The 15,553-nt window shown below is 35.5% G+C and overlaps 2 protein-coding genes across 3 annotated transcripts; both read left to right on the top strand.

Annotated features, from left to right (window-relative positions):
* The first annotated feature begins 1,142 nt into the window (after positions 1 to 1,142).
* LOC113717049 (two-component response regulator ORR21-like) lies at positions 1,143 to 8,292 on the top strand. Of its 2 annotated transcripts, none has more exons than XM_027241698.2 (6): positions 1,143 to 1,720; positions 3,561 to 3,713; positions 3,790 to 4,182; positions 4,372 to 4,448; positions 6,282 to 7,475; positions 7,788 to 8,292. In XM_027241698.2, exons 1-5 carry the CDS (start codon positions 1,588 to 1,590, stop codon positions 7,473 to 7,475), a joined length of 1,950 nt encoding a protein of 649 aa, XP_027097499.2. In that variant the 5' UTR covers positions 1,143 to 1,587; the 3' UTR covers positions 7,788 to 8,292. The 2 variants fall into 2 exon arrangements, with proteins under 2 accessions (XP_027097499.2, XP_071926593.1); XM_072070492.1 differs by having other exon boundaries at positions 1,575 to 1,712; positions 7,788 to 8,212.
* Positions 8,293 to 10,606: 2,314 nt separating this feature from the next.
* LOC113716114 (tabersonine 16-hydroxylase 1-like) lies at positions 10,607 to 12,310 on the top strand. The gene is made up of 5 exons (XM_027240411.1): positions 10,607 to 10,785; positions 10,869 to 11,001; positions 11,091 to 11,219; positions 11,923 to 11,994; positions 12,155 to 12,310. The coding sequence occupies exons 1-5, from the start codon at positions 10,607 to 10,609 to the stop codon at positions 12,308 to 12,310; spliced, it is 669 nt and encodes a 222-aa protein (XP_027096212.1).
* Positions 12,311 to 15,553: the final 3,243 nt, after the last annotated feature.

Below are 15,553 nucleotides of genomic sequence, written 5' to 3'. Positions count from 1 at the left end.
TTAACCCTCTCTTTTTGGAGTAGAAATTGCAAAACATTGCTTTTGTTGCTACAATTTCAGCATGAATCAACCACCTGATCTCCATGTAAAAGCTCTTAATTTGATGTTTGAGTTTTCACTAAGATTTGAGAAAAAGAAATTTATGAGAGTCATAAATAACACTAAATTTAATCTGGAGATCATAACATAAGTTCTTCACGGGCTTCTCCCATTATGGTTAATCACATAGAAAGGGGTGCAAAAAGTGAACTTCCATAAGTGATGAAAACTTATTCAAACGTTTGAAACAAAAAAAATTAACGAAAAACGCTAGTATTCTATATTCGATTGATCTTAATTCGATAGGGGTTTTGTTCAAGATTGATTCTTTTTTTTTTTTAATGCACAAGATTGATTCTTTAAACTAATCAATCAACCATTAACCATTTTTAGCATTCATTTACCTTTTTTATCTTGCAGAGCTTAAAGTGTATTTGATAAAATTGAAATCTAAAGTCTAATAAATCTGTTAAGTATATCGCATTAAGTGATGAGTGAATGATTTATGAAGCAAGTTTTGTTTTGAAAATTCAGTACTATGTGATTAATTTAGATGCTCTATTTTTTTGTTATTAAACACATATAAAACTATTAAGATTTGAATCTATTAAATTAAAATGCTAAATTGAATTATTAAATAGGGATTTAGTTGGATAAGAGTAGTATATCTATCAAATTACGTGCAAATAATTCAAATTACTTTAACTTGCTGTCGTAATCTTGATTCGGTAAAAATTCATTCTACTTTGACTCAAAACACGAGCAAACTAATTTTGAACATAATTTCAAATTCGTTAAACTACTCAAATTAGTTTAAAATGTTTATTGATTGTACTCATTTGCATTTGTACCATGTGCTCGACACATTTATCCTAATCATCGACCCAAAACAAAATTCGAAGACTAAAAATTAGGATCTCCAAAATACTTGAAAAATAGTCATGATCTAACTCGTAATGATTATCAAAATTAAAATCAATCAAACTTTTTATTAAAAGAAAAAAAACTCAGAAGGGTCGTTTCTGCAATTAACACACACTTACTCTCCACGGAGGCGTCCACTTAGAAGTGTATATATAGATCTTTCTCTCTTTCTCCCCAGTCTCCCGAGTCCAATCTTCAGTGGTATATATGGTAAATAAAGACAATTCAAAACATATTTCCTTCTGTTTCTCCCATTATCCATTTTTCCTCTTCTTCTTCTCCTAGTTGACTTATTTGTTCCTTCCTTCAATTCAAACCTCTTTTCCCTAATTTTCTCAATCATTCCACTCAAAGAAACCCTAATTTCCCTCCCAAAATCCCCCCTTTTTCTCCCCACAAAATTCTCTCCCAGAAACCCTTTCTATCGAGGTCAAACTAGTCATTTCACCACCGTTGATCATCATTATGCCTTGTTATCATTTTCCCTATAATAATCCCACTGCCCTTGGGGGTTTCACTTCAATTTTGAGCTCATTTTGTTAATATTCTCGAAAGGTTTTCCAGTAAAGTTTGAGCTTTTGGTTTTTCGTTTTCTTTTTTTTTTTTAGAATTAGTAATTGTTTAATGGCGAGTGCTTGTAAGGAGGCGGTACCGGTGCCGGAGCAGTTTCCGGTGGGGTTAAAGGTTCTGGTGGTGGACGATGACATCATTTGTTTGAGAATTCTTGAGCAAATGCTTCGGAAGTGCATGTATATGGGTCAGAATTAATTTTGCAAAGTTTATTTTATTTCTTCTCTTTTGTTTTCTGTATTTTAAGTTAAGTTTATGTGTTGCCCGAAAAAAATTAATTTTATGAGTTTATGGTTTGGTCAGTGGTTTATTACTACTTCTGTGTGAAACTTGTATGTATTGCTGATTTTTGGGTATTAGGGCTTGATTTGATTTATGTATTTAGTAAAAAGAAAAGTAATTGAGAAGGAATAATATCATTTCAATTCCTTTTTTGTTTCTTGCTTCTGGTTTTGTTTTACTAAAGTTTGGAGTGAATTTAGATATGTATTCCTGAATACGGTTGAAAGGATTAAGAAATGTGAAAAGGTCGAGCTGCAGTGTTGGCTTTCTACTTGTGTCATTTTGTTTGGAATATGATAAGTCCTCCTTTTCTTCTCAACCGAATGGCGTAATCTGACACTGAGTGATACTAAGTTAACTCCCTTGATCTTGTTTACTATTCCTCTGACATGATTTTGATAGATGATTTTACTTTCCGGTATTCAGACATCATGATGATCATTACTAATGGGTGCTCCTTATTCTAAAACAAGGAGCTTTTTAATGTTTAATGTAGATTCTAGTTACCTTTTGGACATGAATTTCCCATTTCTCATATGTATGTGATTTGGGTCTCCAGAATATTGGTTCCAGCGCATAATTGAGTGTTCTTTTATGCGAAAATTGGAAGCTTCGAACAATTTTTTAAGGCTTTCAAAGTGAAGGGTTACCTTTCTTATAGTCTATTATGTATCATACAACAAGTAAGAGAGCCATATTGGTTCTCCTTGTCATATAAAATCTCTTGCTTTTGTTAAGGAAGTTAACATAATGTTTTATTTGCTTTATGTCATAGTATTTTGCCTGTTTCAGTTTGTACAATGAATGATGTCTCCTTATAATACTCAACCTGTAAAGCAAACAAAAATTGCATTAACTTTCCTGAACTATTGTCCTTTTTGATTGGGTGTCGAGATATATTAACTTTGCTAATTCAGAAAGTATTAGTTATGAATATCCTGCTTCTTTTGAAATACTTATAGGCTGAGAATGGAAATGTCACAATTTCTCCAGCATATCTTTGGAATCAAATTAGTTAACCTACAGTGGTCATACTTCATTAAACATTTTTGTTTTCCTCTTTTTCAATTGCGTATGGTTAGTAAAGGAGGAAATTCATTTTTTTATTTAAGAAAAAGATTGTGTAGATTTTTGACATTCTTCCTTCCATGTGTATTGCAAACTATCAAAAAGATCATTTAGGAGTCCCTTTTTTTGGCATTGAAACTTGAAGAAAATTTTGATTTAAAACATCCTCAGTGGAACATAGTTCACAGAAAGGAACAAAAAGATGTTATGCCCATCTTTACCAAGTTATGCTTCAAAATCACATTCAGAATAAATTCTGGTACTTAATTAAGGATAACCAAAATCTAAATCATTCACTTTTATCCTCCTTTCCCCATTTGTCAAATAAGAATAAAATAAACACAAGTAAATATTTAAGCTAACTAAAAGTGATTATTCTTTTGTGCTCATGCTTTTGGATCACGATGTTCTTTTGCCAAAAAATTGTGTAAGAATCCTAAATTAATTACCTTGGCATTTTTATTATATGCCAATGAATTTGTGCAAGTTCTCATCAAGATCTTTGATGATTTAGATTTTTTTTGCATTTGGTAGTTGTTCTAAACCATCAGTCACTGTTAGGGAGAAATAGTACTGAGTTGTTTTACTTTCTCTTTTCTTCGTTCTCTTTAATGCCTACTCTCATTTATGAACTACTATGTCCTTTGATTTATTTGACAATGTGGAGTTACTTGCAGTTACCACTTGTTCCCAGGCTACTGTTGCTTTGAACCTCTTAAGGGAAAGGAAAGGTTTTTTTGATATTGTGCTGAGTGATGTTCACATGCCCGATATGGATGGCTTTAAACTTCTTGAGCTTGTTGGTTTGGAAATGGACCTTCCTGTCATAAGTAAGTGGAATTTCTTTTTGCTAGCTCAGATAGTCTAAAATTCTTTTTTTACTTAACAACCTATTCTGTTCTGCAGTGATGTCTGGAGATGACAGAACCAGCCTCGTCATGAGGGGAATCAGACATGGGGCTTGCGATTATCTGATTAAGCCTATACGTACTGAAGAGTTGAAGAATATTTGGCAGCATGTAGTTAGAAAAAGATGTAATGTGGGTAAAGAACATGAGCACTCGGGTGGCCCGGAAGATAATGATCGGCCGAAAAATGGAATTGATGATGCTGAATATACTTCTTCTTTTAATGAAGGAGCAGCTGAAAAATCATTGAAGAGAAGGAAAGATACTAAAGAAGAAGATGATACTGAGATAGAAAATGATGACCCTACTACTTCAAAGAAGCCACGTGTAGTCTGGTCGGTTGAGCTTCATCAACAATTTGTTAGTGCTGTCAACCACCTGGGGATTGATAGTATGAACTTTTGCCCTTTTTTTTTAAAATACATGTCAGTATTGGTTTTGGTAGTTCCGGTCTACCTTTCCTAAATTATATGTTTTTCTCAAAGATAGGTAGCTACATATGGTATTTATGTTCTTGGTGCTTGTTTTGTTGCTTTCTTGTGTGGGTTTTTTTTTCCTAACTTTGTGTCTCCTTGTATAGAGGCTGTGCCGAAGAGGATTCTGGAATTGATGAATGTACCAGGATTAACAAGAGAGAACGTGGCAAGCCATTTGCAGGTTGGAATCTATGGCAGATTAGAATTTTTTTCTTGACATCTGATATTTTCCCTTCCTTGTATTTGACTTTTTGTGTACATGGAACTATCAAATTTGGTGGATGCAAGATTAGAACGGGATATGTATAGCATCCGTTGTTTCTGCAGGTGGAATAACATGATTAAGCCCTTCCACCTCTTGGTGAAATGTGGAAGAAAGGAGCATTTTTTGGCTAATGAATAATCAACAAGTAGCTAGGTTCTTGAATGTTACTGGGGACAAAACTGAATAGCATTAGAAGTCCCCCCCCCCCCCACCCCCACAACAAAAACAAAAAAAACCCACCATTATAGAGCTGGAAAAGTCATATGCAATTTCTGTTTCCCATGCACATATTCTTACGAAAAATGAGATATTATGAGAAGTGCCCTCTTGTATTGAGCTTTCTAATTTGGTAGAATTGTGATTTACTTTGACATTCTTTTTGAAAAGATAATTTACTCATTCATAAATAAAGAAATAAATAGAATCATGGATTTTTCTGCTCTTTTTGACTGGGAGGTTTCTGCTTGGGTTTAATCATAGCTAGGTAACTGATTCTAAAGTTGAAAGGAGAGCAGCAATATGAGAGTGCGAGACATATTATTTACAGATACTTGTGCATATAAGCTTAACTCTTTTTAGTGATAGTAAGACCTTCTGCGTTGCTTAAAATTTTCGTGTATCATATGTTTGAGATAAATATTACCTTTTCTAGGACATGGAGTTAATCTTGTACGCTTGCACATTAGGGTGGTTGTGCTTGTGGTAAAAAGTGTCTAGCATCTACTTTTGCCTTGTTTGCTGTCTTCCTTCTCAAAGGTTTTTCAAATTCCTCAAATACCAAAGGATAGGCTTCAAATAATTGAGAAACAATTTGACACTTAAGTTCCCCCCCCCTGGGGCGCGGTTGATAGTGTGTGTCAGCTTATGGGGTGGATCATGACTAATATTGACAAGTATGTCGTGCCTTTCACTGTAAATACATTTTAATGTTGTTTATTTTCTTGGTTTTTGGAGTTTTAACTAAAACAGACGTGGCAGTTGAGATTCTGGTTACTGAAGAACAAATTCACCCAACTAGAGGAGAGAAGAACAGGCTCACCTTTGCTTGAAACCTATTGTCCTTTTCATATGCTTCATATCTGTGTAAATGAAAGTGAATATTAGAAAGGATGTGAAAAATGTTGAAAGCATGTATTTGCTTTTAAACTCAAATGCCAAAAGGCACTTGCAAAGGTAACTTGGGTTGCTTCTCATAATCTACTTCTTTTATCTTAAATTATGCTAAAGGAGGGCCAAAAAGCTAAGGTGATAAGCTAAAAACAGATTCTAGTCTCTATTATTTATTGATTATAAAACAGATTCTAGTCTTTATTATTTATTGATTATAAACATTTTAAGAACGCGTCATAGTTAGTTCGGTTTCCAATTAGTTGCACACCTTGATTCTGTTTGTTGTTCTCCTTGTGTATGCATGTGATTTGAAATGCATCATTAACACAAGTTAAGTGTCTTAATCAGTTATCCTTTTCACCTTGCACCTTTAGATAAAGAATCGTGCATGCTTATGGTATTTATTGTGTCAAGTTTGAGATGAAAGTCTGCATACGTGCCATGGCATGCATTGTAGTTATCATGTACAACTTGATTGCAAATATCTGGGTTGCATGTCCTCAGCTACTGGTGGTTATCATGTCATTTTCCATGACCTGATAATACTATCCATCAGGTAGAATTCTTGATCCGTTGCTTGTCATAACTTTAGCTTTCGATATATGAATCCTTGAAGCGTTTTCATAATCTGTATTGCAGAAATTTAGACTGTATTTAAAAAGGTTAAGTGGAGTAGCCCAACAGCAGGCTGGCCTTCCGAGTTCCTTTTGTGGGGCGCTTGAGCCAAATCCAAAAGTAGGTTCACTGGGAAGGTTTGATATTCAAGCATTGGCTGCCTCTGGTAATATTCCACCACAAACTTTGGCAGCATTGCATGCCGAGTTTTTAAATCGACCAACAGGTAACCTGGTATTGCCTGGAATGGACCAAACAAATTTACTACAAGCATCTCTGCCAGTATCCAAGTGCATAGCTCTTGATCAGAATGTTGCTTACGGCCAGCCATTGATGAAATGCCCATCCAACATGTCCAAGCAATTTTCTCAAACTGTTACTTCTGCTGATAATACTCATTCTGGACCTGGAGCCTGGCCATCAAAAAACCTCGTTAACGTGGGTAATTGTGATAGCTTTGCTGGTTTAACCGCTCAGAATGGTAATGTGATGTTGAGCGTAATGCAGCGTCAGCAACAACAGCATAGACAGCAGCAAGAACAACCACAGAAACATTCTACACTTCAAGAGCCTAGTCGTTTAATTAATGTACAGCCTTCTTGTCTTGTGGTTCCCTCCCATTCTTCAGCCAACTTCCACACAGGAAATGGCCTTGCTTCTGTCAATCAAAGTTGCAGCCTTAGTGGAACTTCCATCATAGATTACAGCATTCTGTCGCCTCAATCAAATATTTCTTCATTGAACTCTGGGAGGATGGGGGATGCGGAAATTAAACCTGCAAGCATGCTTGGTGGGCTATCTGGTGCTGGTTCAATCTCTCCAACCTTGTCATCTGGATCTGTCAATGCAGATAATGGTGTTGGCATTCATGTTCAGAATTCAGCCTCAAGATTTGGCCCAGCCAGACAGTTGTCAGCCATTGTTCCTAATATGTCAGCTCTGCAAGACTCTTATGATACTTCTGGGCAAATGTTTGAGCATGGAATGCTTAAGAGTACTGCCTTTGTTGGAAGAGGGACATCAATTCCTAGTCGTTTTGCTGTGGATGAAGCTGGTTGGCTAGTTGGTAACCTGAATCAAGAAAAGATGTATGGAGAGAACAATGCAAACAATGTGAAGCAGGAGCCGAACATGAACCTTGTTGAAAATGCTAAAGTGGGAGCTCCCATGTTACGGCGTCTTTCCCCTGCTGATGTTATGAGTGTCTTCTCAGATTAGGTAAAGTTTTTAGACGTGCGTGCATGAATGTGCTTACATCTGCTACTGGGTTTTGGCAAAGAAATGCTTACAATCTTATATTTTCTGAGGCTTTTGAATTTTTAGTATCTTTTACAGTAATATGTCTTGTATATTTCTGAAGTTTTAAGTCGTTTGAGTTACTTTCTCAAAGCAATGAAGTCATTGTTTCTCACTTGGGGTGGATGTCTGAACTAATTTGCAGTTCAGTCAGGATCTAGGAATACAGATGCACCAGTTTTGGCTCTTAAATTGAATAACTATCTTAGATTTTCTGTTGGTGCATCTTTTTAGGCTGGTGGAGTGCGTTGATAAGAAACTGGGCGGCTCTAATTTACCATGATGCAGAGTTGTTCGGTTCCGAACGTGAACATGAGGATCTGTGTTCCTTGAGTGCCTACAACTATTCATGTCAGCATTTGTCCGGAGGATTCAGTTTCAGGTTCTGAAAATTTAATGCTTGTATAAAATTTGAGTAGAAAGTGGTACATTCATTCAGCTCTTTGTATTTATTCTAGAACTTGTCTTGGTAGTGATGATTAGACAGTATCAACATACAATCAGGCATTGTTACCAGCTTTTTTTTTTTTTTTTTTTTTTTTAGTTTCTAGCAATAAGTTTTTTAAGTCAAAAATTTAAATTATGTATGGAATCATTCATCTTCAAGGCACCTAGCCGACATAATTGTGTAGTTATTGCCTTATTGGTCACATTGGAGATTCAGAATTGTTCACTTATTGTATAGTAGTGTGAGCAAGCTGCATAATGGTCAAAATATTCTGTTGTTACCTGGCATAAACTTGATTGTGGTGCCCATATGTTTTATCCTAAAATGGGATGCATTTTGTGGAAAGGTAACCCTATATAAGGAGTTGGACATCATATTTTATGGTTCTATGAACATATCTCAGAATGCAATCCATAGCTAGAATAACCAAAGTAATTTGCTACGGTTGCTTGTGGATGGCTTAGCTGGAATGCTGCTAGTCTATTGATTACTTGTTAATAGAGTTAGAAAATTGAGTATTGGTTGTGCAATTGAAACTATGCTTTTCTCATATCTAATTGAGGCAGTTGTGTTATGCTGCAGATATTTAAATAGGAAAGAAAGAAGGTCAATATTGTAGTAAAAGATTGAATGGGAAAATTCAAGAGGGGGAAAAGGGAAAAAAAGAAGATTAAAAATTAAAAGACCAAATATCCTTACTTTTCATTTTAATTGCAACTGCCTAAAAAGGAATGGTTGTAAATTTAATGAAGAATACGAATACTTATTGACAAATGAAGCATGAAATTTGGATCCGTATCCTCTTAGCGTGAGTGTATTCTGTTTGTCTACTTAAAATGGATGAGAGTAGCAGTTGTTTGTTTTGGACAGTGTTGCTGGTTTGGCTTCTGCCAAGTTCAGAACTTCTCATTGTAATCTGTTTTGGTCTGTATCAATAAAATGGTACTCTACCTAAACCAAACCCAACCCCCCCCCCCCCCCCCCCCCCCCCCCCCCTCTCCCAAAAAAAAAAAAAAGATTATCAGTAACATTTTCCGAATGCAAAGACAGTTTTGTCCAAATATGTCATAAAGGTGGTTAAATATTTAAAAAAAATGTTCAAGAGAGTAAAGCATGAATCAGTGATAATTAAGAGGAAATTCATACAATTAATTACCCCAGAAAAAAATAGGGGGGCCAAAAAAATGCCCAAGTGCAGTGCCTTTATAGATTTGTAATAGTTATAGATATGTGATGATTGATCAAAAAAAAAAAAAATCAAATAATCTTAGGATGGGTTTGGTGGCGGTTCAGTTTTTTTTGAATTTTTGATGATTCAATTGGATCCGTCCCCTCCCTGTTGGTCAGCAGTAGATGTAGATATGTGATGATTGGTTAAAAAAATAAAAAAAATAAAAAAAAAAACAAATCATCCCAGAAAGAAGTGTGGAATCTGCAAACAATCGTACTCAGCTGTGAAAGAAAGAATAATTTGTTAACAACAACATTTCCGTATTAGTTTGCTAAAAAATGGGCCCAGTATGACTTTTTTTGTGGCAAGTTGAAAAAAGACTTGCCAAATAAAATGTTGAAAAAGGACTTCTAACTTATCTCATGTCTCCAGTCTCAACCAGGGAAGAGTCAGATTAATGGCCTTGTTTGGATTACTGTTTTCCGCTGAAAAATTACGTCGTTTTCGTAATCACATTTCCCTATCACCTTTTTTCCTCACATACATCAAATCGTTACAGTAATTTTTTCATGAAAAATGACGAAAAATGCAATCCAAACGGGCCAGATTGGATTATAAGATGGGAAGGATTGTAAATAAGAGATTTTGAATTTAAATTTTCTCACTTACCAAAAGAAGGATAAAAAAAAAAGCATCCATGACTTTGTTTCATAATTTTTTTCCCTTTTCTTTTGATTCCAAAATCTAACTATTTTTTATTAACATGATTCTAGATGGCTAATGTATGAGTTAGAATTATGTTGTGATTTTACTTGTTAGACAACAAAAATATTTTTGAAACTTTCTTAATTTTATCAATTTTTTTATATTTATTAGTAACATATATACACACATATATGTATGAATATTATAAATTTGTAGTATTATTTTACATTTTTTTATATATTTAAAAAATCAAAATTTGTGAGACTTACATCCCACGCCTCAGGGCTTTCGTCCCACTTGGACAGACGTAAAGTGCTCCGTCCAACGTTTTCACCTTTTAAAACATTGATAATTTCTAGCGATACTAAATTAATAAGTGATTTTTAAATGTGTCATCATCTATAAAACTAGTACTTCACCAAGCAAACATCGATCACTCAAATTGCACTTTTGTTGCTTCAATCTTCAATAGCTTTCATTCTCTTCCTCACTTCTTTCCTTGTCTTCTATTTCACGGTAGTCAAAGTCCTCGAAAGACCCTCGGGGAAAAACCCAAGATTGAGGCTTCCCCGGGGGCCTAAACCACTGCCTATCATAGGAAGTCAAACATTGCATCGACTTTTTGGCTCCCCAATCCATCACTTGCTCAGAGACTAAGCAAAGAAATATGGACCATTGATGCACCTTAAGTTTGGTGAAATTTCAACCATTGTTGTCACTTCACCTGAAATGGCCAAAGAAATTTTCAAAACACGTCTGGCATTCAAGGTTACTTCTTATAATTTCAGTGACATTATGTTCTCTCCCTATGGCAAATACTGGAAAGAATTACGAAAAATCTGCAACATGGAACTTCTCAGTTCAGTCCACAGCGCGTGCAAACTTTCAAATCGATTAGAGAAGATGAGGTCTTCAATCTCATTAATTTGGTTTATTCACAAAAGGGATCGATTTTCAACTTAAGCAGAAGCATTTTCAATCTCACCTGTAGCATCACGAGTCGCGCAGCATTTGAAAAAAGAAACAAAGACACAGAAAAGTTTATACAGCTTATAGATGAAACCAGTAGTCTGGCGTCAGGGTTCAGCTTAGCGGATATGTACCCTTCTATTAAGTTGCTTCAAGTGATGAATCCTCTAAGGCTTAAATTGGAGAAAGGACACGAGCAGGCTGATAAAATGCTCGAGACAATATTCTCGATGACCATAAACAGAAAGTGGAAGTAGGAAAACAGGATGGTGGAGGAGGTAGGGAGGATCTCGTTGATGTTCTTCTCAATATTCAGAAATCTGGTGACTTTGAACGTCTACTAGCTGATGCAAACATCAAAGCAGTTATCCTAGTAAGTAAAATTCAAACTCAATAGTTTTTTATGCTTTGCATGCTCGTCCACAAAATTTTTTTGTTGTTTCTAGGATTAGGGATTTCAGCAACATTACAGACAAATATAAAACTGTTTGAATTTTTATTTATATTTTAGAATTTAAATAATCGTGAAAGTGTCTAAGAGTTCTTTTTTGTTTTGGTTGGGGGGGGGGGGGGGGGGTTGAAATTAGCCTAAAAGTGTGAATTCCGTCCACTAGTATGACATCTGTTTAGTGATTGGGTTCCCACTATTTTTCTATGCTTACTCCCTCCGTTTCATAAAAATAGGCCTATTCAAATAATTAAGAAATTTAGTTAATGTAATTACAAGAATTATTTTTTGTTTCTACTTTCCTCAAATGCCCTTTATTAATATTAGATCATTCATTCAAAGTAAGTGGCACATGTTACTATTTCCTATAAATGGTAAATCTAGTTATTAGTGTTGTGTTTAATATTCCAAGTAGAATAATTAACTAATGGAGTGGTGCATTTGCTAATAACTATGTACATTAGATACGGGTATGTTAGTAAAATACTAAACTAACTACTCTTTAGAAAAGGGAATAAGCCTATAATTTGGAAGAGACACGAAAAGAAAGTGAGTCTATCTTTACGGGACGGAGCGAGTATCTCAATGATGAATAATTTATAGGGGTATTTTTCCAGAGGTTTTGCAGAGAATTTCTTTGTGTGATGTCAATGCACGGGCCTGCGGCTCCTACAGTCACACTTTGGCTTCTAGGGTGCAGGTAATGGTGAGAATGAGTTTAATTTGAAATCAGATGGACGGGATTAATCTTGAAATACAATTTTCAAGGAATGAAAATTTTTATGTATCTTCGAATCTTGTGGTCTAGTCAAATATGTAATCACTGGTATAAAAAAAGAGATGTTCTGTTTATGTTTCAGGACATTTTTGCTGCTGGTAGTGAGGCATCAGCAACGGCCATGGAGTGGGCAATTTCGCAAACGATCAGAAACCCAAAAATAATGAAAAGGGCACAAAATGAGGCGAGAAGCATCTTCAATGACAAAGGAAATGTTGATGAATCAACGCCTTCATGAGCTCCAATACTTGCGTGCAATCATTAAAGACATCCTGAGGCTGCACCCAAGTGTTCCACTCTTATTGCCAAGAGAATGCAAGAATTATCGTTAATGCATGGGGAATTGGCAGAGATCCCCAGTACTGGAGTGAACCTGAGAAATTTAATCCTTCGCGATTTCTTGATGCTAAAATTGATTTCAGAGGAGATGATTTTGAGTACATCCCATTTGGTTGCGGAAGAAGAATTTGTCCAGGCATAGCCTTTTCTCAAGCAACAGTTGGGCTCATGGTTCGAAGACTCGGCCGAGTCGTCACCATCTCGGCCCTCGCCGATACGATACCGTGACGAAACGATACCGAGATACTCAACTCGCCGAGACGTCACCATGAAGGGTTGCAACGGCCGAGTTACATCGAATTACTCCGAGTCATCCCAAGTCAACTCGAATTTTTATTATTTTTACTAAATTTTTAATTATTTTTGTTTATAATATTTTTTACAATTTTTAGAATATTAAATATTTCAAAAATTCGCGTCTCGTCGAAATCGCGACCGATATGCCGAGACCAATGTAGAACGGTCCAGGCCCCGACCGCAACTTTGAACCATGGTTGGGCTGGCACTTGCACAATGGTGATCTGAAACCAGAAGAGTTAGACATGACTCTGATCTTTGGAGTGACAATGAGGCCGAAAAATGATCTGCTCTTGATTCAGTTTCCTTGCACTCGTTCCTGCATGAGAATGGATAAATGGCCTCTACAGGGGTGCCCATTTGCGATATACCCTTCCTTTTCATGGTATTAATTTTTCTGTGCCAAACCAATTCAAGTTCTTGTAACTTGGTTTTAGTCAGATGGAGTTGTTGTAAAGGGGCAGCTCGTGAGCTTGCTCTGTTTGCAAAATGTGTTTTAGCTGATTTCAAGTTTTGGTGAAATCATCCGCCATCTGGTCTATCTTCGGGATTATTGGGAGCCAATGCGGTTGGGCTTGCTGTCCAAATTACAATACTAGCATGAGCACAGAAGAATTCAATAACAACGGCTACTTTCCATTGAACTGTATAAAATAGCAAAATTGAAGAATTGGAGAGGAAATTTTGTTAATTTGGAATCAAGATTTACATATTGAATTGTGTACTCTTAGTATTCGAATTTGGAAGCTTTTGAACAAGACTTGAACAAGACAAAATATGGCCTCTCTAAGGAAAAAAAATCACAATGGATTAAAAAAATATAAAATATACTAAAATATGTTATGTTTTTTGAATTATTTCTTTCACTTATAAGGTTCATCATTTCACGTTATTACTAAGAAATTTCCATCATTTGTAATAAAAAATAACAACTCTCAGGCGATGTTTAGGTTAATAGAAAGGAAATGATTTTAATAGAAAAATGCAAGTAGAGAAAATCGTTTCTAACCATCTTGTTTGGATTACGTATACAAAGAAAAGAACAAAAAAACTACATACTTTGGAAAAAAAGAAAAAAAATTTATGTGTAGTCACATTTTACCAATGATTTAATAAAGTTTAATTGTAAACATCCATGGTTGCATGCATAATCATATAATTCAGGTCTAGACCCAAATCTAGACCTTGAAGCAAATGTAACTAATTAGTTAATCATATCTCTTACTTTTAATTCATAATTCTTGGATGCAATATTCTTGAATGCTAACTTTGTCACTTGAAAATGGTAATTGTATAATAATATTATCCCTGAAATTCACACTTATCATTTTTTATTTTTAATTTATTTGCACGTTATAAAAGTACTTTTAAACCCTCACACGTCTAGGTTTAGATTTTCTCTTTCAAACCCACGAGAATCTGGATTTATGCATGAATAAATTTATTAAATTTGGGTTTGGACGTGGTAGATTCAACACAAATCTTAACCATTGATATGTCTAACGTTAGATTCCACTATTCTTGTTTGGTTCCAAAAAAAAAACGATTCCAAGGAAATTAAAGTGGCATCTAGGGAACTGATTCTCTCTGTTGACAAAAGATCTGAAACTGGACAAGCATTTCTGGCGGAAAGAAAAAACATGAGCAACATTTGTCGAGAAATGTCAGAGGTAAGAAATCAGCCTCATAACAGGCCCAGAGTCCCACACAAGAGATCCATGAAAGCAAGATAAAGATACAGAAAGGGGTTTACCCTACTTTTCTGGGTCATCCTTGTCAGTTGTCACTATTGGCCATTTCTGTCCATGAAGGTATAACACATGCACCAAGTTTAGTTGAAAGCCAAAATTTTGGCCACAAACACCAACAAAATTGTAGGTGTAATTGCAGGTTAAATTGTAGGTGTAATTGCACTAGACATTTGATTGATAAATGGTAAGATTCTTCTGTTTAGGCATTGAGGAAAACACAAAATTGGAATAACTTTTTGCAAGGAGATTAGCAAAGTTGATAACGTGATTTTATAACTTTTAATCTTTGCCAGCTTTACTATGATTGAACACATCGCTTGACCTCTATCATTATCATAAAAATTTAAGCATATTCAATCCACCTTAAGCAAGCCAAACCTTTATTCTGAGGCAAACTTTGAAGTGTCCAAAACAAGCTTTTTTTAAAAGTAGCGAAAACTAATAAAGTTAAGAAATGAGTGGCTAAAAAGACAGAATTAGTGTTTATTAATGCTAAATTATTTTTTATTTTATATACATTATAATATATTTTTTTTGTCAAACATAGGAGGTATCCCAATTTACGGTGGACTAATCCTCTGTGACTGTGCACCCTGCCCCCAAGTATACACAATAGATAAAAGAAGGTTCGATTATCAATTCGTAACTATCAGCCTACCATCATCCGAGCCAACTCTTGGAGCATACACATTACATCATTACAACACATTTTTTTCTATTTATATAAACAGTAACAAGTAGTAATATAAAAGTTCCAAATTTCTTTGGTACAGGAATTTTATATGACCATCAAACTTGGCATGCGTGTGTTGCCATCAGAATTGTACACAAAGTCCCGCCATTTGAGTAGCACATCTGCTGAGGTAGCCTGTACATTTATTTTTTTGTTCGTCTCTTCCTCTTTGTTCTGTTGCTCAATTGATTCGTCGTCCATTCAACAAACCAGCTAATGTCAACTTCTGCGACTGCCCTCCATTCCCTCTCTCCATTATGTCACATTTTATTTAAGACTTTCATGTAGCCACGCAGGCCCTGAAAATCAGGCACCTTCCCCCCCCCCTCCCCCCCCCCCCCCCCCCCCCCCCCCTCCCAAA

This window comes from Coffea arabica, chromosome 11c, assembly GCF_036785885.1.
Source record: "Coffea arabica cultivar ET-39 chromosome 11c, Coffea Arabica ET-39 HiFi, whole genome shotgun sequence".
Taxonomy (NCBI): domain Eukaryota; kingdom Viridiplantae; phylum Streptophyta; class Magnoliopsida; order Gentianales; family Rubiaceae; genus Coffea; species Coffea arabica.
This window is presented reverse-complemented; position numbering and strand designations above follow the sequence as displayed.